Source organism: Bactrocera neohumeralis, chromosome 2 (genome assembly GCF_024586455.1).
Source record: "Bactrocera neohumeralis isolate Rockhampton chromosome 2, APGP_CSIRO_Bneo_wtdbg2-racon-allhic-juicebox.fasta_v2, whole genome shotgun sequence".
In the NCBI taxonomy this organism is placed as follows: domain Eukaryota; kingdom Metazoa; phylum Arthropoda; class Insecta; order Diptera; family Tephritidae; genus Bactrocera; species Bactrocera neohumeralis.
In genome coordinates this window covers 1,074,740-1,097,786 of record NC_065919.1, presented here as the reverse complement: position 1 = coordinate 1,097,786, position 23,047 = coordinate 1,074,740, and the positions used below count along the sequence as shown (strand labels likewise).

The window sequence follows — 23,047 nt, the reverse complement described above, 5'->3', positions numbered from 1 at the left end:
TATGGCAGATTATTTCTGGTCCTTAAAAAGAAATAGGAAACTGAAAATTTCTAAAGGAAAAACTCAGGCGTTTATTGAAGAACATATCTATATTTGACATATAGTATGTCTCTGTGTTTACCTCGATAAGTCCTTATTTTTTTTCTAAAACAAAACTGATATTATAAATATAAATATATGTGTGTATGTACATAAGTATGTCTGTTATTTTGTTTCGTGTTTTCCAATTTTTGTAATGTAAATCGAATACAAAGTTTTAAAAATAAACGAGAGTAAATCTTAAAAAAAAACGTTAATAGTTTCGTGAATTGTGATCTTCCATCTAGGGCAACAAAACCACTGTATACCAATTTTTTACGAAATCGCATTCGATTTGAAAAATTAAAAAAGTGCTAATATTAAAATTAGAAATTTGTTAAGGGACACACGTTGTGTAACAAATATCTACATATATGTATGTATATATTTTAAGAATATAGTACACAACAACACTTTTGAAGGAAAAAGGAAATAAAAAGGTTCTCCACTGCTGCGGTTATTCGGGCCTTCTCCGTGGATGAAACAAAAAATTTATCACTAGAAGATATTGTTCCTACATCTCCGGCAACCTCCGTTAAACCTTGACAAAAAGGTGGCGTTTAAAAAATTTTGAATTTTACACAAACTTTCGATCCTTTTTGGCTGCCGATGTTCGATTGTGGATCAAAAAACTCGTGCGTCAGTGTATGAAGAAATATACATATACAGAACATTCATGACTCCGAGTAATCACTCAAGCACATTCGAAAAATGCTGTTTCGAGAAAACGCGTCAAAGATAAACTGATTGAACCAAGCGGCTAAATTTTAGAAGGCTGCAACTTAAAAACTACATATTTGTTATGTCGATTTAAAATTTTAGTATATTATTTTTACAGTACAGGTACAGTCAGAAGCCGTTTAACGCCTAAGATTCCTTCCATCAAAGTAGAGCGTATTGCGATAAAGCGCTAAACGAAGAAATCTTAACAGGTAAATAATGGAGCTGGGGTAAGATGGACAGAAACCTGGTTAGGTACTAATTTTGAAAATTATGTATTTTTTATGCAAATAAAACCAAAAATTTATTTCTTACAACAAAAAAAATAATATAAACGAATATAAAATACTTATAAAAGCATATGAAATTCTAAATTAGTCAGATCATTCAGTCTATAGTCTTGTGTTTCATATTTTCTATATTTTGTTAAGGTACCTAATGCAGTTTACTTTTTCTGTTGAGTTCTCTTAGAAGTTGCTGATAAGTGGATAACACCTCCTCTTGCTCTTGAACCCCTGTCAGAATTTGGACCATTTTCAACAAATTGGTCCACAATTTCAGTTCAAGTAGTCAAACTCTAATATCCTAATCACTTGCATTGTAATTTATAGTGAAATGCTTTTTCTGATTGCTTTCTTTTCTTGTTTTTGATTATCATGATAAAAACTGTAGATACATACATATATGTATGTAGGTACATATATTTTTACGCCATCAAAAAGTAGACTTTCACGAACATACAGCCTTCAGACTTAAAAAAATATTAATACTTTGAATTGGGATTTTTTGATTGAATTTTAGAGATTTTTTCTATATTACGACAATATAGGGAGAAAAATAAATATTTTAAATAAAAAATACATTGTGCTTGGGACATAAGAAGGTAAATTTCATGAAAGAAAAAATGTCGCCTTTCTTTTCCCGATCTCAGATCGCCCTTAAAATATTTTTCCTTTAACATTTATTATTTTATCTTTCATTTCCGATGGATTTAAATCTATTATGGATTTCTTTCTTTTCAATCATTATCAAAGACTTCTGCTCTTGTCTAATACAGAAATTAGTGCACTGAAATTATAGAATGTAAGAATAGTCAGAATAGATACACCAAGTAATTTTACATATTTTTTATTTCAAAAGAAAAGATACATAAGAGTCTGCGCGTGGGCGTAGCAACCGCTATACAATTTAAGTATTACAATTACATTTACGCATATATTTAAATATTAACATAACAGAAACAAGGTGAAACTTTTCAAATAAAAATTAATCGAAAACAAACTAATTCGTTTTATTGCATACATATGTACATATGTGCATATGTATATTAATAATGATGTATGTGTGTATGTTTGAAAATATCTAGTAAATTCGGTAAGTTTTATTAACACGTTTATTTATAATATATTAGTTTTACATATTGTTTGACAATTTTCTGTTCTTATAAGACTATATTCTATTAAATTATTTTTGTATTTCGCCTTCATCCTATTTTCTGTTAATATGCTTGTACATATATGTTGTATACAACACAAATGAGAAATATTCATGTATGTATGCGTGTACTTACACTCGTTTGTAGGCAAGCATTTTTGTATAAAACATGAAAATACAAATAATTTCAGCGCTTGGTTTTTGACTGTTGAATAATATTTACATAGCCTAAGTTTAGTTTTAATATTTATATATAATATATATTGATTTAATTAAGCTATTTTCCTTTTTTCTTTGTTAGCTATTTCCAAATGAAATATTTTGAAAAATTCAATTATTAGTTTTACTTTTCGGATACAACAGCATATTACAATGTTGATGAGTAAAAAAAAAATGAAATTATTTTTGTATTATGAAAATGTAGACTTATTTTAATACATTTGAGCTCTCTGAATTGAACAAACTTTCTTATTAGTCATAACCATTTAAACTAGAATTAATGAAATTATGTACTTTTTATTGACGTTAATTCCTTTTCTGTTTTTCTTTGGTTTTATTGATTCTGTTCACTCTATTGCTGCACACTTTCTTCTCCCAAAAAGTAACTTAGTATTTAACAGAAATTTTAGAATGAATAAAATAATATGCATCATAACCTTGTAGTTATAAAAAAAATTGTTGTTTGAAAATGAAAACGAACATAACATTATTATGGCTTATTAGCAAGGATAACGAGAAAATATAAGCGAACAAAATATGGATCAACAATTTATTTTTGAATATTGTATAACGAAAACTACAATTAAGCAACAATTACTTTTCCAACACAATAAACTTTGTGTAAATGCCTATCCTGTCTTCTTATACATGCATTATTTCCAATTTGAATTCCGTTAAATACAAAATAGTTGATCGTTTTCGGTAAGTTTATGTGCGTAATCAAACAAACCGAAAGGAATCGAAGTTGTGAATAATCGAATAGCTACAGGTGTACTATATGAGTACATTTGATATCATATTTTGCCCACTTCTCTTGCATTTAGAGTCCTCTATAAAAATTTGATTTCAAGTGCATACGTATGTTAATATATATGTGCAGCAATTTACTTGAGTAAATTCATTATGAGAATATCTTTAAGAATCAGTATTTATGCACTCGTATATAATTTTTTTTTGCTTCTATGTTTATTTATATTTTCTTCATTGTTATATAAATATTTTAGCTGATACAGCATTTTTTATATTGAATAGAGTTATATGAATAATGAACAAAGGGTATTATTAATTTTATTGCGAAATGTTTATACATTATAATACATAACTAAATAATTTGTCATGTTAATAATTTCTCCATAGCAGTTACTACAGAGTATATGAAATTGTGAAAAATTATTACTATAAGATTCTATGCAAAAATCACTAAACTAGATTAAAAACTATTTAATATAACAGTTCGCTCGCATTACTTGTATCTATTAAAGTTCATACATACATACATATAAGCAACGTGTATGTATGTAAAAAGTTTATATACAGGTGACTCGCATTTGTAGACAGTGTTTTTTTTTTAAATTAAGAAACTTAATCAAAGTTAAAAAAAAACAATGCTGCGTCAATTTAAAATGTCTTGTATCTTTCGCTGATTTACAAGTGGCTAAACATATGTACATATTAATATTGCATTAAAGAGATGATTAAACCTATAGCTCGCGTTTATGACCTATTCGACAGAAAAACAACAAGAACCTAAACCAAATAGTTTTTTATACAATTCAATAATTCGATTGATAATAATGTAATGGTCAGTGAGCTTCATTTAGCTTTAATGTATTTACATACTCGTATATTGATGGTATCTAATACATTCCACACGTAAACACATTTTATGTATAATCATGTCTTTATATTAGAATTGTGTGCCAAAACCATTTTGGATGAAAATCGAAGTTCTACATGGTTCTATTGCGGCCTATATGTATATTTTTTGAACGCGCACAACACTAGTTTACATGGATTTCTTATAAATTATTGCTAAAAATTACTGCGATATTTCCCTATAGCGCTGCAATTTATTATTCCCACTTCCACCGCAACTTGCCTCTAAGTGTAGTTTCGATATCTGAATATTTTATGTCTCTTTAATTGCAACTGGTTAGTTGGTGGCTTGAATGGTAGACTATCGAGCTGGTCTAGTACCAGTAAAGTCGGTCTGCCACTTTCCTCTATTATTTAGCAGTCAATGCTGCGAGGCACTTCTCCACCTTAGGCGTGTATCTTGTGTCACGACACAGACGTTGCAAAGAATTCTTGCAAACGCTGCACAGTGCTACGGTCCAGCTTACATAGATCGAAATCGAAAGTTTTGGCGGTAATCTCATAACAGCCCGTGGCAGCGATCATCTCGACTACTTGCTGCAACTCCTCATTGTCCTGTAACGTCATTATTTTATGATGTAATTCCTGTAGTTCACTCAGATATTCAGTTGGCAATGCCGGTGTCGGCGTTGAACCATTGTTAGCGCCTGCTGCCTCTGCGGCCATCGCACCTACTGGCCCTGCCGGTGATGCTGGTCGTAACGGATGAGGTGGCGCAAGCGACGCTGCCGCCGCTACACCTGTCGTCGATGCACTTACAATACTATTAGCATTTAAATTTGCGTTGACATTGCTGGTAATAGCTAAAGTAGATGGAGAGCTAGTTACACTAGTTCCGGTCGTATTGTTGGGTGGTGGCAAAAAGGCGCCACCACTATTTAATGCGTCCGTAGTGTTAGAATTGCTGTTTTGTGTAGTGGCATTGGAGCTGTTACTGCCATTGTCGTTGCCATTATTGATTCCGATGGGACCACTTATACTAGCAGCTCGACTTTGACGCAATGCGGGAGACTTCGTTTGTTCGCGGGCCGTCTTATTAGACTCTTTTTTAGCTTGTTTGAGCGGAGGTTCTAAGAATGAGTTAGCAGAAACGGTGGTCGCTGCAACGGAGCTTCGCCGACGCTTCTTTTCTTCCTTTTCCACCTTTTTATCAGCTTTTTCGGTCTTATCACTAATATCTTTTGTTTTTGCATTACGTTCGCCGCTGCGCTGTTTGTGTTCTTTGGTGATAATACTTGTAGTCTTGTCTGGCTTTTCTGTTGGTGTTGTTTCCGATTTTGTACTTAGCTTCGGCGTTAAGTCCGGAAAACTGCTGTTCGAGCTATCTGAATGCATAACAACCGGTGCGATGTCAGTTGATGTCACAGCTGTTGGATTTGTTGCTGATGTTGCCGTCAATAAAGCAGCGTCCTCTGGTAAGGGAACTTTTCCAGTGTCACTTGCATCAACGGTTTTGCTGCTGTTATTTCCAGTAGTATTTGAAACAGTACCTGTAGTGTTGGTGTTTGCTGGTATAATGGTTCCAGCACTTTTGTTACCATGCTTACTACTGCTTCGCGATTCCAATTCACCCAATTCACCTGAATTTCGTTTCTCCTCTTTAGATGATTTATCTTTGTTTTTCCTATCTCTATTTTGTGACTTCTTAGTTGGCGCAATAGGTGCCGTACCATTGGCGTTGTTGTTTAGGTTATTGGAATTAGTAGAGTTGCTCGTTGAGTTCGGCAACGAGGTTACGCTATTCGGTTCAGGTTTAGGGGGGTCATTTTGTGCTGCTGTCGTTTCTACAGGCAGAGACGCTACTTTGGATCCGGATATAGCTGTGGATGCGGCTCCCATTGAGGATGCATTCCCATTTGAATTAGTTTCTGTGTGTTTTTCGGAACGCAACTTTTCTTCAGATCGCTCTTTATCGCGTTCTTTCTCTTTTTCCTTCTCTCTTTCTTTGTGCCTCTCCTTATCACGCTCTTTTTCACGTTCCTTATCTTTATCCTTGTTCTTATCCTTTTTCTTGTGTTTATGAGACCTCTTTTCTTTATCCTTTTCTTTATCTTTGTCCTTTTCCTTTTCTAATTTTTCGCTCTGATTATTTGAGCTGGTTGGTAGTTTCTTATCGCCACTGGTAGTTGTGGCATTCGTACCACCTACTGGTGTAGTTGTTGGATTTGTCGATATTTTGTCTATATTTTTATCATTATTCTTCCCTTTAACAGCTTCTGTTTTCTCTTTCGCATCTTTATCTGGTTTTTTAATGCTAAAGTTTGCTGGTGATTGTTGACTTTTGTTGTCTTTAGCTTCATTCGTAATAATGTTTCCACTAAGTGTTGTAGCCGTCGTCACAGTATTACTGCTGCTATTTATTATATTTCCGTGGCGTTCCTCTTTTGGATCCTTTGATTTACCATCGCCACTACGATGTTTTTCTTTATGTTCATCACGTCGCTCTTTATCACGTTCCTTGTCCTTGTCTTTGTCTTTCTTTTCTTTCTTTGACTTTTTACCACTTGAAGTGGACTTTTCTTCGCGAGACTTTGATTCTTTCCCCTCAATTTTGCTACTACTACCAGCTGATTTAATATCCTCTACACGTCCGCTTGCGGATGAAGAAGATCGCGGCGGTGTTGGCCGCTTTGGGCTCGGCGCGCCAACATCGCGGACATTCGATTTTGGACTTAGAGAACGTTTGGTGGCACCGCTTGAACCTTTCTCCCGACTACGCTCCCGCTCTTTGTCGCGTGATTTATCCTTTTTTGATTTGGACTCCTCACGTTTTTCATGTTTGCTACTATCTCCAGAGGATTTCTTATTTTCACTACGTGATTCCTTATTAGGGCTGGATGAGGACTTGTGTTTTTCTTTCTTATCAGATTTCTCTCGACTCTTTTCGTTGCTACTAGCCAACGTTGAAGAGTTCGTTTTTTCTCGATCTTTACTAGATTTTTCTTTTGCAATAGAGTTGTTTGAGTTGATATTTCCGGGGTTGGGTGTAACTGCAACTCCAGTTCCAGCACCGCTACCGCTTGCGTTGCTAGTACTCGGAGCTCCCTTTCCACCAACAGTATTCAAACTATTAATTTTTCCGTCAGGCGAATGTTTACTTGACCCGCTTTTAATAGGTGCACCAAATAGATTGGCAAATGAATTACTCTTCGAGTCATCTATACGAGTTTTGTGTTTTTTACCGCTACTGCCACCAATTGATTCTCCGCTACTCAGCTTCGGCTTGCTAACCATACCACCGGCTTCGTCACTAATAGCGGCATTCGGGGTGTTATTAGTGGATGAAACGGTGGCACCTCCAACCATTCCGGCACCAGTCACTGGTATGCCACCACCTTTGAGCAACTTTTGACGAAATTCATCCGAAACATGATCAAATACAAATTTCTGCACTTCAAAGCGATGATGTGGCGGACCTGTCTGTTGCAAATCTAAGTCGTAAGTGAATTGTATACGCTTTGGCTCATCGCGATTGCGAAAATAAATATCGATCGGGAGCAAAAATCCAGCGTAACCTGACTCTGTTATCACGTATGGTGGCTTGTTGCAAACTGTAGGAGGAAGAACATAGGAAAAGAATTAGAAATTATATTAAACGAAACTATAAGCAAGTAGATGCACTACGAATATATTAATGTATTGTGGTATGCACAAGTTTAAACTATCAATGCATATTTTGTTCCTTCAAAAGACATCGTTACATCCCACACTCAATTACTTATTCCCAAAAGCTCCAATGAGAAAAATGAAGGAAGCTAAAGCTTTTTTATTGCTTTACCTGTTTCCCAACTCCTTGCTTGATATGTGAATAAACTAATAAAATCAAATTAAATTTATAGTACGATTTCAATTTTATTATGTGTAAAAATCACGATTATCAGAGGGCAACATGATAGGGGTTGAAATGCACGCAGATTCTTACATGAAGAAGTGGCATTTGGTTGAGTTGATAACCAATTAATGCTGTAAACACAAATTGAGGTGCAAAATTTTAGCTGAGGGTGATTATAGATAAGTAGCACTTAGATAGGTATGTATGTCTGTATATATTGTGTATTTTCATCGCATTTATAATAAATAAAATGAAGGCAACGCATATATAACTTCCGTGTAGATAATATGTAGCTATTAATGGAAGAGGCGTTAATTTGTTGAAGACAGATTTCAAGTAAGTAATCCATAAACACTGCACATACTCGAAGGCTTAAATAGCCCATTAATTAACCGATTTGAACTGATTTATTTAGTTTTAGCAATGCAAAAGCAGGAAGTGTATTAGTTAAGTCATTACAATTTTCATTAAATGATTTCTTGCATTGAAGTACATTTATATACTATCAGCAAATTATTCTTCCTTTCATTTTTTTCTTGCACTGCCTATCTGTAAATCTCTTCTATGCGGGTTCTACAATAACTACTCGTCAAACTGCGGCCAGCTAAAAACAAAACACAAAAAGATAAATTGTTTTTCCTGTTAACGAGAACATGTCTTTTTTGGGTTACAAAAGTGTATAGAAAACAAAACGAAGGATCGGGATAAAAAAACAAAACAACAGCCAAACCAAGTCAACAAGGATTTGTCTAGAGCAAACGCTTCGCATCCCTTATATTCGCACGTCAACAACCACCCTCTAAACAATGTATTCTACCCCCCAACAAATTTACAGATACATCTACTCACCCAACCTTTTCTTAGACTATGGTTTGAATCACAATACAACCACACACACACATATGAAAGAACACACATTTACACGTATACAGCGTAGTTTGTGTGTCTTTTATATGTTTCATTATTATCCGTTGTATATATTTAAATGAAAAAGTTGTGCTATTTACCCCTCTTTGGCTTTGGAAAAGAGTCGTGTAAATTAAAAACGACCTTGTCAACGTAGGTGCTGATATCTGCCTCCTTAACACCACGCACGTACAATTCCCAGTCATGTGTAAAGCCTTCGGATGTTTTTTTGCTGCGCAGCCTCGCCGTATGACCGATCTCGAATTGCACTTTCACTGCCATCGCAGTGGATGGCAAACTAGATAATAATTATTAATTACCACCAAGAACACTTTAGTTACAGGGTCCAGTTGATCAGCAGTTGTCTTACTGACCAAATAATAATATGGTTCATATACGCCACACGCAGCCTATCGTCTTATGCACACTATTATGTTTTAAATAGTCCTTTTGCCTTCGGTTCAGTTTATCTTGATGAGGAAGAAATCTCCAATTGGCGTACCAACCTTAAAAAGAGAAAAAACAAAACACATGTCATTAGTAAAGATCTCCTAATAGAATTAAAGGTATAAATAGAAGAAAATGGAGTTGTTGGTCGGTAGCTATGTAATTGTATATATAAATATAGGACATAGACATATTAAAGGAAAACATACAAGAAATTAAACGGGTTTCAGGTGGATTATACATAATAAAAATGGAAAATAATGTTTACAGCGAACGGAGATATACTTTAGAAAATAATTATAAGTCATATAAGAATATGTATAAACGAAGAAATGAATTAATGACGGGAAAATGCGCCGACTCGTATGGAATGCATTAATAGTAATGGTGGTGCATTTTTAGTTTGGCGGCACGGCGATAATTAAAGCACGTAGTCACTCAAAGTGCGGTACATAAAGTCTGAGAGAAGCACTAAACACCAACAACTACAAGAAAATTATAATTCGTAAAATCTTTCCGATTTTCAGCAATGCTTTTCGCGCCGTAACTGCATTAAATATTGTTTCTGTCGTATCCATGATTGCTTAATAATGAATAAATATATATGCATATACTTATATATACATATTTCATTCATTATTTTGTTTTTAATGTACGCACTGTTTTATAGTAAATAGACTCTAAAATATTGAAGTAAACTAAACTCAAAACTGTAACAGCAAATATTTGTCTCACACAGTTCCAACGTCGACATGGTGTCTCCCCAGAATAACACAGCATGTTAAGAGTTTTTATATAGATAGTGAACACAAACCTCACCGTTGGACGCCATCGGCACATTTCAGATCATGTTGTAAGAGTTCCCCGTTTTTTTGCTACTATCTCAACGATAATATATCACGGCTTGACACCATTATTACCACATTTTGGTAAATCTTACTTTGGCGTGCTCACCTTTTCAATTGACCACCGCTGCTTCTGCCGCCGCTGCTGCTGAGGCTGCTGCCCCCACTCACTTTTTCACTTCGATTTTTCACGTTCTCTTACTACTTTCTTTCACTTTGCGCTCATATCTGTTCATTAGTTCGTTATTATCAATATATTTTATATGCATACTTTTATATTAAAACTTTAAAAAAGTTATCGTGTAACCATGTTTCATCAATTGCTCTAATTTTTACTACAAACGAATTTTTAGTAACTTCACAACGACCTATTCTACACCATATTCGCTGCTCGCTGCTTACGCTTCTCTCAATTACTGATCTACTTCATAATTTCTATTTTCTATTATTTGCTTTCATTCTGCTTTATCGACGTTTTCTGCTTTACCCTCATTTGTTCTTCCTTCTTAAGTTATGATTGGCAGTGCCGTGAAAAATTGGGAAACTATGCTAAATAAGGGATAAATTGAGGCCATATTACATATTACACAATAGTAAAAATAAGCAACTAAGAGATTCTAGTAATTAAATTTCACTAGTAGTTAAAGATAACGGTTTTATTTTTTAAATGAGATTATTTTGTGTGAAAGCAAACCATAGTGCCTTTCAAATATTCCACAAGCACAATAAATGTTTACTTGTTTTTGTTGTTGATGTACCGGCAGAATTTTGACAGTTCTCGGCCAGATAAAAATCCGGGTCTGTTCATGTTACGTATATCCGACTGTCGTGGGAACGGTCCCTACTTGTGGTAACACTGTAAGGTGTTGCCTATTTTTATTTAATATAATCAACTTAAAATTTAATGGCATCACAGAATCAGCTGATTCATAACAATACATTTAGTAAACTTTATAAATTAAAATTATGTGTTTCCTTATTAAATATTTTAAATAACTTAAAACATGTGTGACATAAATACAGTGAAAGCACACTTGGCGATTATATGAAATACTAGGAAATATGTTTTTAAAAATAAATCAAAGAAAATATCATGTTACGGATTTGATTGTACGTATCGCATGTATCGCTTTAGTGATATATTGGATTATGCCATGGCGATTTGCTTCTCATTATGAATATTTACATCGAAATGAAATACAACAAGCGTTTGTTGAACAAGTTACGACCAATATTTCAATGCAACGTATGCCACCATGTGAATACAGTGATATCTTTGCAGATAACATTATTACATATCGTTCGCAATATCGGGAGCATGTGTTGCGGGGAGAAGAAATTTTGCCTGGTGGCGAATATTTTCCAGAGGATTGCAGTGCACGCTTTAGTACGGCAATCATTGTGCCTTACCGAAAACGTGAGGAACAACTTCATGCTTTTCTCATCTACATGCACAATTATTTGCGACAGCAACGTATTCACTATCGAATTTTCTTAGTTGAACAATATGACCAGAAGCCGTTCAATCGGGCAAAACTATTCAATATTGGCTCAGTAATTGCAGCAGAACTTGAATTCCCTTGTTTAATATTGCATGATGTCGATTTACTTCCAATGAACTTGGGCCAACTGTACGCCTGTACCCAGAAGCCTCGTCATATGTGCTCTGCACTCGATACTTTCCGTTTCACATTACCTTACCGAGGACTATTTGGAGGTGTTGTAGCCATTCGTACACATCAATATCGGTTTATTAACGGAATGTCTAATTTATATGAGGGTTGGGGAGGAGAAGATGATGATTTATTCAATAGATTATATTCGCATAAAATAGATATATGTCGCTTTGAACCAAGCTACAGTACATATACGATGATGCGCCACAAACGTGAGAAGAAGAACGAAGCTCGTTTGGAACTATTAAGAACTGGATATAAACGCTTTCTAACAGATGGATTAAATTCACTTATTTACTCAGAGAAGGAACGTCGCTTGCATAGCTTATTTACACATATTTTGGTAGAAACGTGAATTTTTATGAGATCTGCTCGCAAAAGTTACCCAAACAACTTTATAACGCATATTCGTCCGTTGAAAAAAAGAGTTGAAAAACAAATTAGCAAAAAGGCTTGTGGTTGTAGTGATCAACGCTATAACATAAAGATATACATATACATATGTTTAAGTTAATATCTACATATGCATAGAAATATGCCGATTTTTAGTATAGAATAAAACGCGCGCCGGTACGATTCGCATAAGCGCACACGCAGTGGAATGAACAATTCCGCGGCTGCAAAATGCTAAACAATATTATATATAGACTTGAATCCTAATGCAATTATGTCAAGTGCTTTAAATTGTTTTAAATTTAGAGCACAAAACAAGTTCGATATAAACTTATACATACATATTATTAAATCTGTTATAGTAATAAATTGATGCTACTACATAGAAGAAAATTCACAATATGACTGTAATTTATTCCACTTTTCGACTTCTTAATAGCTCTCTGAATTAAAATTTGAGTTCCAATGGGAACCCGAAATCTATTTTTAGAAGTGAATGGATAAGCAAACATAGATGTTTATTTCACTTTAGTTCTTATTAAGTTCGATCCTCCTTTAAGCTGATGTAGATAAGTTATTGATACTCCAAATAAATTTCGACTTATTTTAGGTAACTTATGTTCTACCTTTGTCCCCAAACATTAATCCGTATCCAATCAATGTAGCTATACACTCGGGTATAAATACCCGGTTGTCCGGGTATACCACAGCCAATTCCATATGATGTTATGCCAATCACGGTGTACATACACGGATAATCTGGATGGTATGCTAATAATGGACCGCCCGAATCACCGCTGCAAGTATCTTTTGCTTCATTCGAACCAGCACATATTTGTAAACGATTCTCCACACCCCTGGGGAGTTGATCCACATCCGAAAACGCGATAAGACGTTGACATTGATCGAAGCCCAACCGATTGAGGGTTACTTTTAGAAGTTTTTTCGAATCAGAATCGGCGAAACGTGTGCTCCCCCAGCCAATGGCCACTAATTTTTGAAACTCATCTCCAGAATTGGTGGGCAAACATGCAGGATGTTTATATGCGTCAAAAGTTACAGGTCGTTCCAGTTCTACGAGTGCTATGTCATTGTAGATTGTGGCACTGTTGTATTCATTATGCTCTATGTAGCGTCGAACACGGAAGTCCTCTGGCCGTGCATCATCCGATTCTCTGCCAAAGTCCAAATCTCCTAACCGCACAATGTTTACTTCGCCACTGTGAAATTCAGGAGGACAAAAGCTGTTTTATTTTATGAATAATTGCAAAAAATAAAAGGGCTAGTGAGAATATGTAGTTCATACATATAATCGAGCAAAGATGTTGCTTATATGTATAGCTTGGATGATAACCTATGATGCAGCTCCTATGTGGCTAAGTATATACCACATTTATATGAGTACGTTCTTACGTATGTAAATATCTTTATATGTGCATGCACATACGAAAACACACATACATTTATTCAATATAAGTATTCGTTCTTACCGGTTTGTTGAGAAACAATGCGCTGCAGTCAAAACAAATCTCTCACTTATAAGAGTACCTCCACAAAACCATTCTGTTGGCTTATTTATACTGGCGTGACCTAATCGTGCAATGTGCGGAAACTCTTTAGGACTCGCTGGACTTCCCCCTACTATTAGCGGAGCGTATGGTTTACAATTATCTACAGTAAATTTCAATTCTTGGGCTCCATGTATATAAGCACTAAAAGTTTTCACCTCTTCAAATATTTGTCGTTTGACCTCAGTACATGCTAAAAATAATTTTAACCGATTAAAAATAATACTGCCTTCAATGTATACAAATTTGCAAATCTTACTTCTTACTTCAGTTCGAAGGTTATTTTGTCCTCCAGCGATCTTCCACATATTTCCAAAGAGCCATAAGGTGAGTAGCAGTAGTGCCGGTGAACTGTGTTTGAACTGATGCATATTATCGAAACAATTTTATACTAACGATCTTTGCAACTGTGAAGCTCAACTGTGGGCGCTTCACTAAACTGCCATTGTACCATTTCTACGTACACAAACATCTTCCAATTTCAATGAGAAGAGAGACTTACTAAGCCGTGCACTCGTATATGCTAATTCATACCATGGTATAGAGATTCATACACTTGGTATTCCTGATGAAATTTTTAAACTCTGTTGTTGGTTGATCTATTCTTCTCCGGCACTCTTAAATTAACACAGGGGTTCCCTAACGTTCTTTTTAGTTTTTTCTCTCTTTTTTTCAAAAATCCAAACCACAAAGTTGTTCAAGTTTTATATTAACTGTGGACCCTCCACCTTTTAATAAAAAACCTTCCATGATAATTGGTTTCGAACGAAATATAAAACATTCTGGTGGTAGTTGTTCTCTTGTCTTTGTTTACAACTAAAAATTAGTTGTTTAATTATTGTAAGGAATATTTTCTATAATAAAGAAATTTGTAAATCTTCAAAAGATTACATAATCTATAGAATGATTCCCTCTTTTTACTTAAGTTGGGTTATGCAAAAAATAATTTATATATTTAAGAATCCTTAAAAAACAAAATCCAGCAATATGTCAACTATACTATCGCGATATAAAATTGCGCACGCTGATGTAGGCAAACTATAAACGTCAATGGCCTTCCTAAACTGGCAACACTGACATGAAACTTCAAAATACGCATGTATGAAAAACAACAAATATGACTGCGACGCATACTTTCAACAAGGAAATCAACGAGACGACGGCAGAAACAGAGGAATTAAAGCAGCGCATCATGTAGTACGCGCTCATTTGTTTGTTTACATTTTATACATAGAAAATAAATAATTAGTAACAAATAAGTGTATATAAAATAAATACAACATTGTTGCATCTGTGAAAATTGTTACCGTTAGTAACTTACTTTGGGGCAATGTGCATCGAAGCAATTGATTTTTACATAATTACCAAAAGACGGTGCTTAACGCCGCAATTTTAATTGTTTTGTTTTGTGCGTGCTTTTTTTGTGGTGTATCTACATATGCTAAACTTATAAAATATATGCTAATATTCTTGCTGAACGAGTTTCCTTGAACGTGACGTTATTGCTGCGTTGTGAACAACTTCGAAATGCTTCCTTAAAAAGGACGACATGGCGAATGTAAAGATGGAGCACAACACAGATGCACATAAAGGTGTGCAAAAGCCATTAGAAGGAATTTCTTTTGGTGACAGCGCCGAAGGAATTCAGAGAAATGAACATCATGGCAATAAGGGATCATATATAACAAGGGCTAAAATGAATCCTGCTAAAAGTGATAACGAGAAGCGAAGACGGAAAGATGCAATGCGAAAGGTAATTGGTACATATAAGTAGTTTTGATAGCTGTATGTGACTAAACTAGAGGGTGGGTGCATGTGGTGAAAATTGGTGTTACACCAAGTTTAGAATTACAAAAACCACCCTGAGTTGACAAAATGCTTCCAAGTGTACAGTTGTGGTGCATACATATTTAAAGTGTCTCTTTATTTTAGATATCAACTATTTTCAAAAAATGCGATTCATTGTTGACGTCAGAAGAGCGCCAGTTATGTGAAAAATATCCAGATATTGTAAAACAAATAAAAAAACGAAAAGAGCGAGTTGAAATCTACAAGGACCGCATCGTTGAAAAAGAAGATGAGCCGCATGTCATAGAAGCGAAGGTAGAGGACTTGGCAGCGATAATAGCACAGTCCAAACATTTAATTTGTTATACAGGTGCAGGCATTAGTACATCTGCTTTAATACCAGATTACCGTGGCAGTAAGGGCATTTGGACTTTATTACAAAAAGGTGAAGATATCGGGGAGCATGATTTATCAGCAGCAAATCCAACTTACACTCATATGGCACTCTACGAGTTGCATCGACGACGACTTTTACGTTATGTTGTTTCGCAAAATTGCGATGGATTACATTTGCGTTCGGGGTTACCGCGAGCATCTCTGTCAGAAATACACGGCAACATGTATATGGAAGTGTGCAAACTTTGCAAACCTGGTCCTGCGGTATATTGGAGATTGTTCGACACCACCGAGATGACTGCACGGTATTGCCATAAAACAAATCGACTTTGTCATCGCTGCTCAGAACCACTTTATGATACAATTGTACATTTTGGTGAGCGCGGGAACCTTAAGTGGCCATTAAATTGGGCTGGTGCCTGCCATCACGCAGAGAAAGCTGATGTTATTTTATGTTTAGGATCTAGCTTGAAAGTGTTAAAAAAATATACATGGCTGTGGCAAATGGACCGTCCAGCAAAACAACGGGCAAAAATCTGCATCGTTAACTTGCAGTGGACACCAAAAGATAGTATTGCAGCAATAAAAATAAATGGTAAATGTGATCGGGTTATGGAAATTTTAATGCGTGCACTCAACATAACTGTTCCATTATACACAAAAGAGAAGGATCCGATATTTGCCCACGCATCTCTACTTATGCCAGAGGAGCTACACACGCTAACACAGCCTCTGCTAAAAGGCGGTGGCGAAGTTTTGGACAAAGACACTGAGACCGCCGAAGATGAACCTGAAACATGCACCAGTGCGACCGAAGAAACCTTGGACTCAATAATGTCGGGAGACAGTGGTGCGGATATGCCGATAGGCAAAGGGCCGCGTATACGTACTCCTCTTAAGAGTAGTACCCGTATAAAAACGAATTTGAAGTTGAAATACAAAATTCCACGTATAGAAATCGGAAGTGGTACCCAGAGTTGTGATGATGATGTCAAGAGTGAAAGGAGCGATAAAAGTTCTACAGAAGCAACAAAAATTAGTGGTCAAACGATATACAAGGATAAAATAAATGGAAAACAAAGTACTCAAAAAGAAGCAAACATTAATTTAAACGACGATGGTTGTTCATTTGAAATGGATTTACAGTTAGAAGACAAACACAAAATTAATTGTATCAAGAAAGAGGTAATAGACGGACATTCTTCTATAAATGAGAAGTGTGACAATGAAATTATAAAGTCATTGGCGCATAGTGACCTGGATTTTACTATACCATTGGATGAGGACATGAAACATGAACACGAAATTAAAGTGGAATTTGAATCGGAATTCTTAGTTACTAAATCAACAACTGAGAATGTTCTAAATTCTGACGTAAAGATAGAGGATGATGCAAGTTTAACGAACAACAAGTTCACCTTGAACACAAACAGCAAGGTTGCCTTAAAAAATATCTGCTCCCTTAAAACGGAAGTCGATGAAGGGAAAATAGATACTAAAGTAGAAGTTAAAACAGAAATTCCTTTTGAAATGCCTGCTTTAGTACCCATCAGGCACAATAAGTCGATTAATGTCGTTAAACCCGAATTAACTCAGGTTTTGAGCACTATGGCAAACGTAATTAATTCTGACGATGATGAGTCCAGTTGTGAGAATGTTGTAGCCCAAATGGACATACTAAAATTAGCAAAGCAAAAAGCTTTGGAGGGTGCTGGTACACAACGTTACTGGCTATTACGCAAATTGCCTTGTTGGTACGATGTCAAGTATGCATATTCAGGTCTGCATAGTATTGTTTATCCGCCGCCAGCTGATATGAATATTTGGAACTATCAAGTAATACCAATATTCGCCATGAATAGATCTGCGGCTGAGTGTGATTTTTGCTTTGATAACTATGCCGAATTCGAGTGTCAGTTTTATCGAAAATGGCATCTTAATGAACGTAAACATAAAAAACGCGCACGCAATGGGCGTTTTGTGGTATGTGAGTGCTGTTCATATTCAGATGAAGACGACGATGACTACGATGAAAATATTTCCTTGGCACACATAGCAGCAGCTGAGGCGGCCAAACGTCAATTGCAGCTGAGCAACACTTTCCCCCGCAAATTGGCGCGCACTCAAGCAGGATGGTATGGCAAGGGATATCGTAAAGCACGACGACGAAAATAAAGTTGACAACGGCGATAGTACATGAACTTTTTGAGTATTTCATATAATTTAGGTAGGCATAAGAAGATATACATATTTAGGTTTAGCGGCTCTGTGTAACGTGTATTTGAACATAGTGTACACATATAAGCGCAAGTAGTTTTGTTACGTCTTCCGTAACTGTATTGCTTAGATTATAATCTAAAAACATATTTTATAACTAAATGAATAAGTTTTAATGTACTGAAATTTTTACTGGACGAGATTCATAACACTTAACTGAAACTCGAAACGATCGCCCATACATAAAACATAAGTATTTATATTACATACTTTCATACGTACATATGTAAATAAGTAATTTTGTTTTGTTACAAATGTTATTGACATTTTTCGTGGCAGCTTGCTATAGTTTAAGAGAATATAAATGTAATAAGCAAAAAATGGTAAGAAAATAAACTCCAGCAAAAGATTAAACGCATATATACATGTATATGAGTATCTGCAAAGCTTACCCTACATTATGTATTTGATTTATTTATTTTCGTTTAATATGAGCAATTCTAAATAATTAGTCATGGGCGAAGAAATGCCAATTTTTCCTTTCTGAAACTGGCGTAATTCAATAAGAAACATATTTAGTAACTTGTAGTTCATAGATGTTTTCATGATTCGACTTTTTTATTTTCATAAGCTTTCTAAGGATGTTGTTAAACGAATTTTTTATTATATATATTTTCTTTTTTAATTAACTTAATGTTTACTGATATATTTATATATGTATAAGTATTTAAATTTCAAAGTAATTTATGTATGTTCATTATACCGACGTAATTCTATTATTCTCTTCACACGAATGTGCAACAAAATTTGTTTGCATTTGTGAGATTTAGTACAATTATTGCTGATAAAAAGTTGCTTCATTCAAATATACGCATGAATCGACACATGTGTTCTTGTGTATGGAATATGTCTTTCCTTTCGATCGCTCAATTCACATTGCAATTAATGATATATGTAGGTAAAAGACGAATAAAATTGTCTGGCTAAAACCTAATTTTATAAAATTTAAAAAATGGTAATGAACGGATAATTGATAACAATCGACATCAAATACATACAATACATATAATATAAAATATACAATTAAAAAAATATAAAAACAATGAAATAATATAATATTTACCTAACTGGGATATACATATTTAAAAAAGTGTGAAATGAAGCAGTCATAAGTTGATAATCGAATGGTCGAGTTATCTATAAGTAATACAATGGTGACTTGGAGTCAGTGACAATGAATTTAATGTTCTAACTAGTATCGAATGTTAAACATAATTAAAGAACCAGCTTGTATAAACACTTGAAAAGAAATTGCAAATGTTTGGCATTGTAAATATTTTTAACCTATATATCTTAAACTAATGTATTATTATAGTATATTTAGGTATGTATTATAAGTAGAATCCCACATTTGGACCACTTCAATTAACTTATAAGGTAAAATTTAATTTTTAAAAGATCGTAAAAAAGGAGTGACAATAGTGATACAACTTATCTCACTCTCTTTTCAATGCGGTCATTAAGCCACATAAATGAATGTATTGATATCATCATCATCACGTCGCATATACTTGTGTTCGATCAACCATTCGAGTTGCTCTTTAATCATTTTTTTCGAAGGCAAAAACATATTCTTGAGTATATCAATCAATTCGGCCTGCAATGTTGCATTGTTCAAGCGTTTGCGCATCTTCATAATTTTTATAATGGCTTCCTGGGTGCGTAATATACGCAACTGCACTATTGATTGATTGTCCTCCTGTTGTGAACGCTCTGTACTCAGTTGCAAACGGCCAATCATGTTCATCTGCAAAAGCAATCAAAAGTTAGTTTAGATAGAATAACTAAAGTGGAATGCTAACAATACGCACCTTTCCTCTTCTCTGTGCTTTGCCATTTTTCACAACAGCAAACTCTTGATTAACACTAAATAAAGTATTTTCTGAAAAGTCTTTCGGAGTTGTTATTGTTGCTGGTTCCATAAGCAAAATTTGTTTTTTCAGTTTTGGAAACGCCACAAGCGACCAGAGTGTTCGTCTGAGCTCGGGATCTGTGGAATATATGTATGAACACAATAATAATTAAATTTCGATGTTGTAATTATACAAAGCACACTAGCCTGGTAACTCTGTCGCTAAACGCAAATTTTCGTACGAAATTTTATCATGCGGTCGCTGATTCCATGCGAAAAGTACGGCCATTTGGAAAGTAGTTACATCCAGGTCGTACCGACCGAAATTGTTTACAAATGTAATTGTACCATTGCTCATGTGATGATACCATTGTAATTTACGACCACAAAAGTTTTTCTTATAAAACTCTTCCACGTCAGGAATGTAATCTTCCAATTCAAGGGGCAGACTCACAGAAACTCGTTCAGAGCACCGTGCCCAAGCCCCAGCATTGAGAATTTTTATATTAATTGCATCGTGACGGCCGGTGCAGCTTCGGAATTGAGTATTTAGATCTTCACTAAGCTGAAGGAAAAAGCATAAAACATTTAGTTAATCTTGTTTAGTTTTTCAGTTTTCTCTAGTGATCTCAACTCACTTTAATGTCTTGGAACATACGCCCTAAGCGATTCACATAATCTGCTGGCATACCCGCTTCTCGTAACCATTCAACAATATCTTCTTCCTTTTCGCTGTCAGCACTAGTACTAAGTATGAGTCTGCATAAAGAAAAATAATTAATATGTGACTTGATGTTGATGAAGTAAATCACGGCTCGTTTCGGTTTGTTTTGATATTACCTTCTTGTCAAATGCACTTTGTGGTAGCGCATAAATACGTCTTTATTATTGACATATTTTAGCACTAATAGTACATCGCGTAATCGAGCATCGATTTGTTCGCTAGTGAGCTTCTTACTTAATGGCGTGCGACGCAGTAACATGTCGCAATAATTTGCTAAAAGTTCTGGACATTTACTCTCCGGAGTAATGGACTTAACCCCACGATTTGTTAGGCCGGTTGGCAGTTCGAGCTGTCAATAGAAAATAAAAACTAAAAGTATATACATACATATTTTGCATGTGATGTATGGAAATTTACCTTAAATACGCTTGTATCGTTGACAACCGTTTTGAATGCTTTGTCACGCGCCGTTAAGAATCGAGGATCATCCTTGAAGGCATATTTTACTAATGAACTAAATTTATTAAAGAGTTCGAGAAGTCGCTCGACGTATTTTTCCGAGTCTTGGGTGATTACGTCGGAGGCTGAGAGCATATCTGCTAGACCAGCAGTAACAATGTGGCTCTCTAAGTCACGTAACATCGGTTCAACACCATCACGTACACGATCCAAAAGACGAAACATAAGATTTAGTTTTTCTGTTTCGTATTCTCTTATAAGCGCAGCACATTCGGCGATAATTATGTTCATATGATCACCGACTAGTGCCTTGACACAGGTTTGAATCAGATCACAATAGCTACTTGGTTCAAGGTATCGTTTCGCACGAGTTTCTTCTTCCCGCAATTTCGCGTCTGCATATCTCATAAAAGCCAATACACCGTTTGCTTGTTGTTGTTCTGTAGTTTTGAGGCGATAGAATGCCGCCGTTGCCTTCAAGTAAGCAGCTTCAAAATTTTCCCGATAAATGTGAAGTTTGTCGTCTGGACTAGAACATAAATTGACATAGCTTTCACGCACACCAATCACTAGCTGCGCATCATAGGCATCGCCGTTGCGTTCGGCATGCACAATTTTCATTGCCGATTCTTGTAAACGATCTTTTATATCACAAAATATATGTTCATTCCACGAGTCAAGCATAAGTTTTCGGACAATAGAAACTTCAGTGGTATTTTTTTTACTACTACTACCACTTGAAGGTGAAGTTGTGGAGTTTGCGGCGGCAGCAGCTGATGTGGAGGGACCGGCCGCCGGTGAAGTTAATGCAGTATTGGCACTTGTACTAGCGGCAGAGGAACTAGATGCTGATGTTGAGGTGGACGTGGACGTGGGCACCTTGAACTGAAGAGACTGTTCCAACTGACGAAAAGGTAGTGGCAGGTAATTGGATTGTGTGAAGAATTTACGCCATTCTACAATGTATGTCGTGAGAAGTGCCTGTTCGCCGCGTTGTGATTGCAACTTGCGTTGAGCATGCACTATAAATTCGACAATATCTGCTTGTAAGCAATCATAAATTTTTATGGCTCCTTTCTCATCCCACAAACAAACCAAATGTACGCCATAAAACAATTCCTGCCATTCCAATTGAGAAACTGTTTCCTGATTTAATAGTTTCAGTACTATAAGACGTTTTTCGGGCCATACTTCTTGAAAGGTCCTTAATCCTTTACCCTGTCCGATAGTCACCTATTGCACATAAAACCAATTGTTGTATATGATCATTTCCTAATTAGCTTTTTTTCATGAGGTGCACTTACTTTTAACATTTTATGTCTTTCGAAATGCGCTTTACTTCGAAGAAAACATTTATTAAATACCCTTTTGTTCTGCAAATTTTGACAAATTCATGTAGAAAATGAGAGATATAAAAACGAATCGTCTCAGCAAATGCAATTGTCAATTTGTAGTTTGCCCCATCTTGTGCCTATTAGTTACATGAACGCCAGCTGACGGGCGCTTAGAAAATATGGAATCAGCTGTAATAAAAAAAAATTAATAATGCAAGACTAAAATTTAGAGCATACGTGATTGAGTAATTCCGTACAGAAAAACAAGACAGGATAGAGAAAATGTTTAATGCTATAAAAACTAACAGCGTCATTCGCAAACACAGTTCTTTTTTAAAGTTGAAAATATTCAACACACTTTAATCACTTTCATCCACCCCGATTTTGATTACTAAACACATCTTTTATTGTTGTTGGCTAAACGTCAAACTTTCATGTATTTT

At 35.3% G+C, this 23,047-nt stretch overlaps 5 protein-coding genes across 7 annotated transcripts; 2 read left to right on the top strand and 3 right to left on the bottom strand.

The window, feature by feature from the left end:
- Positions 1-1,910: 1,910 nt before the first annotated feature.
- On the bottom strand, positions 1,911-10,539 carry LOC126758603 (protein AF-9). 3 transcript variants are annotated; one of them, XM_050472944.1, is made up of 3 exons: positions 10,247-10,539; positions 8,947-9,351; positions 1,911-7,658 (listed from the first exon to the last, which is right to left on the bottom strand). In XM_050472944.1, the coding sequence occupies exons 2-3, from the start codon at positions 9,125-9,127 to the stop codon at positions 4,513-4,515; spliced, it is 3,327 nt and encodes a 1,108-aa protein (XP_050328901.1). In that variant the 5' UTR covers positions 9,128-9,351; positions 10,247-10,539; the 3' UTR covers positions 1,911-4,512. The 3 variants fall into 3 exon arrangements, with proteins under 3 accessions (XP_050328901.1, XP_050328909.1, XP_050328918.1); XM_050472952.1 differs by lacking the exon at positions 10,247-10,539 and adding an exon at positions 10,107-10,179; XM_050472961.1 differs by lacking the exon at positions 10,247-10,539 and adding an exon at positions 10,112-10,130.
- A 508-nt stretch (positions 10,540-11,047) lies between these two features.
- On the top strand, positions 11,048-12,617 carry LOC126751460 (beta-1,4-galactosyltransferase 1). Its single transcript, XM_050461743.1, has one exon. The coding sequence runs from the start codon at positions 11,200-11,202 to the stop codon at positions 12,166-12,168; it is 969 nt and encodes a 322-aa protein (XP_050317700.1). The 5' UTR covers positions 11,048-11,199; the 3' UTR covers positions 12,169-12,617.
- Positions 12,600-14,529, bottom strand: LOC126751459 (serine protease snake-like). The gene is made up of 3 exons (XM_050461742.1): positions 14,034-14,529; positions 13,697-13,967; positions 12,600-13,426 (listed from the first exon to the last, which is right to left on the bottom strand). The coding sequence occupies exons 1-3, from the start codon at positions 14,143-14,145 to the stop codon at positions 12,829-12,831; spliced, it is 981 nt and encodes a 326-aa protein (XP_050317699.1). The 5' UTR covers positions 14,146-14,529; the 3' UTR covers positions 12,600-12,828.
- A 368-nt stretch (positions 14,530-14,897) lies between these two features.
- LOC126751457 (NAD-dependent protein deacetylase Sirt7) lies at positions 14,898-18,636 on the top strand. The gene is made up of 2 exons (XM_050461739.1): positions 14,898-15,527; positions 15,707-18,636. Exons 1-2 carry the CDS (start codon positions 15,324-15,326, stop codon positions 18,131-18,133), a joined length of 2,631 nt encoding a protein of 876 aa, XP_050317696.1. The 5' UTR covers positions 14,898-15,323; the 3' UTR covers positions 18,134-18,636.
- On the bottom strand, positions 18,209-22,911 carry LOC126751458 (cullin-5). Its single transcript, XM_050461740.1, has 8 exons — positions 22,862-22,911; positions 22,575-22,793; positions 21,229-22,503; positions 20,928-21,160; positions 20,726-20,846; positions 20,295-20,652; positions 20,047-20,225; positions 18,209-19,982 (listed from the first exon to the last, which is right to left on the bottom strand). The coding sequence occupies exons 2-8, from the start codon at positions 22,581-22,583 to the stop codon at positions 19,695-19,697; spliced, it is 2,463 nt and encodes an 820-aa protein (XP_050317697.1). The 5' UTR covers positions 22,584-22,793; positions 22,862-22,911; the 3' UTR covers positions 18,209-19,694.
- Positions 22,912-23,047: the final 136 nt, after the last annotated feature.

Coding starts and splice junctions, on each gene's coding strand:
- LOC126751460 (XM_050461743.1), top strand. CDS start 11,200: ATGTTTTTAAAAATAAATCAAAGAAAATATCATGTTACGGATTTGATT.
- LOC126758603 (XM_050472944.1), bottom strand. CDS start 9,127: ATGGCAGTGAAAGTGCAATTCGAGATCGGTCATACGGCGAGGCTGCGC. Junction 7,659..8,946: donor TTTTCCAAAGCCAAAGAGGG/GTAAATAGCACA, acceptor TTCCTCCTACAG/TTTGCAACAAGCCACCATAC.
- LOC126751457 (XM_050461739.1), top strand. CDS start 15,324: ATGGCGAATGTAAAGATGGAGCACAACACAGATGCACATAAAGGTGTG. Junction 15,528..15,706: donor GGAAAGATGCAATGCGAAAG/GTAATTGGTACA, acceptor TCTTTATTTTAG/ATATCAACTATTTTCAAAAA.
- LOC126751459 (XM_050461742.1), bottom strand. CDS start 14,145: ATGCATCAGTTCAAACACAGTTCACCGGCACTACTGCTACTCACCTTA. Junction 13,968..14,033: donor CCTTCGAACTGAAGTAAGAA/GTAAGATTTGCA, acceptor AATTATTTTTAG/CATGTACTGAGGTCAAACGA. Junction 13,427..13,696: donor CATTGTTTCTCAACAAACCG/GTAAGAACGAAT, acceptor TGAATTTCACAG/TGGCGAAGTAAACATTGTGC.
- LOC126751458 (XM_050461740.1), bottom strand. Junction 21,161..21,228: donor ACGATACAAGCGTATTTAAG/GTAAATTTCCAT, acceptor TTCTATTGACAG/CTCGAACTGCCAACCGGCCT. Junction 20,653..20,725: donor GTATGTTCCAAGACATTAAA/GTGAGTTGAGAT, acceptor TTTTTCCTTCAG/CTTAGTGAAGATCTAAATAC.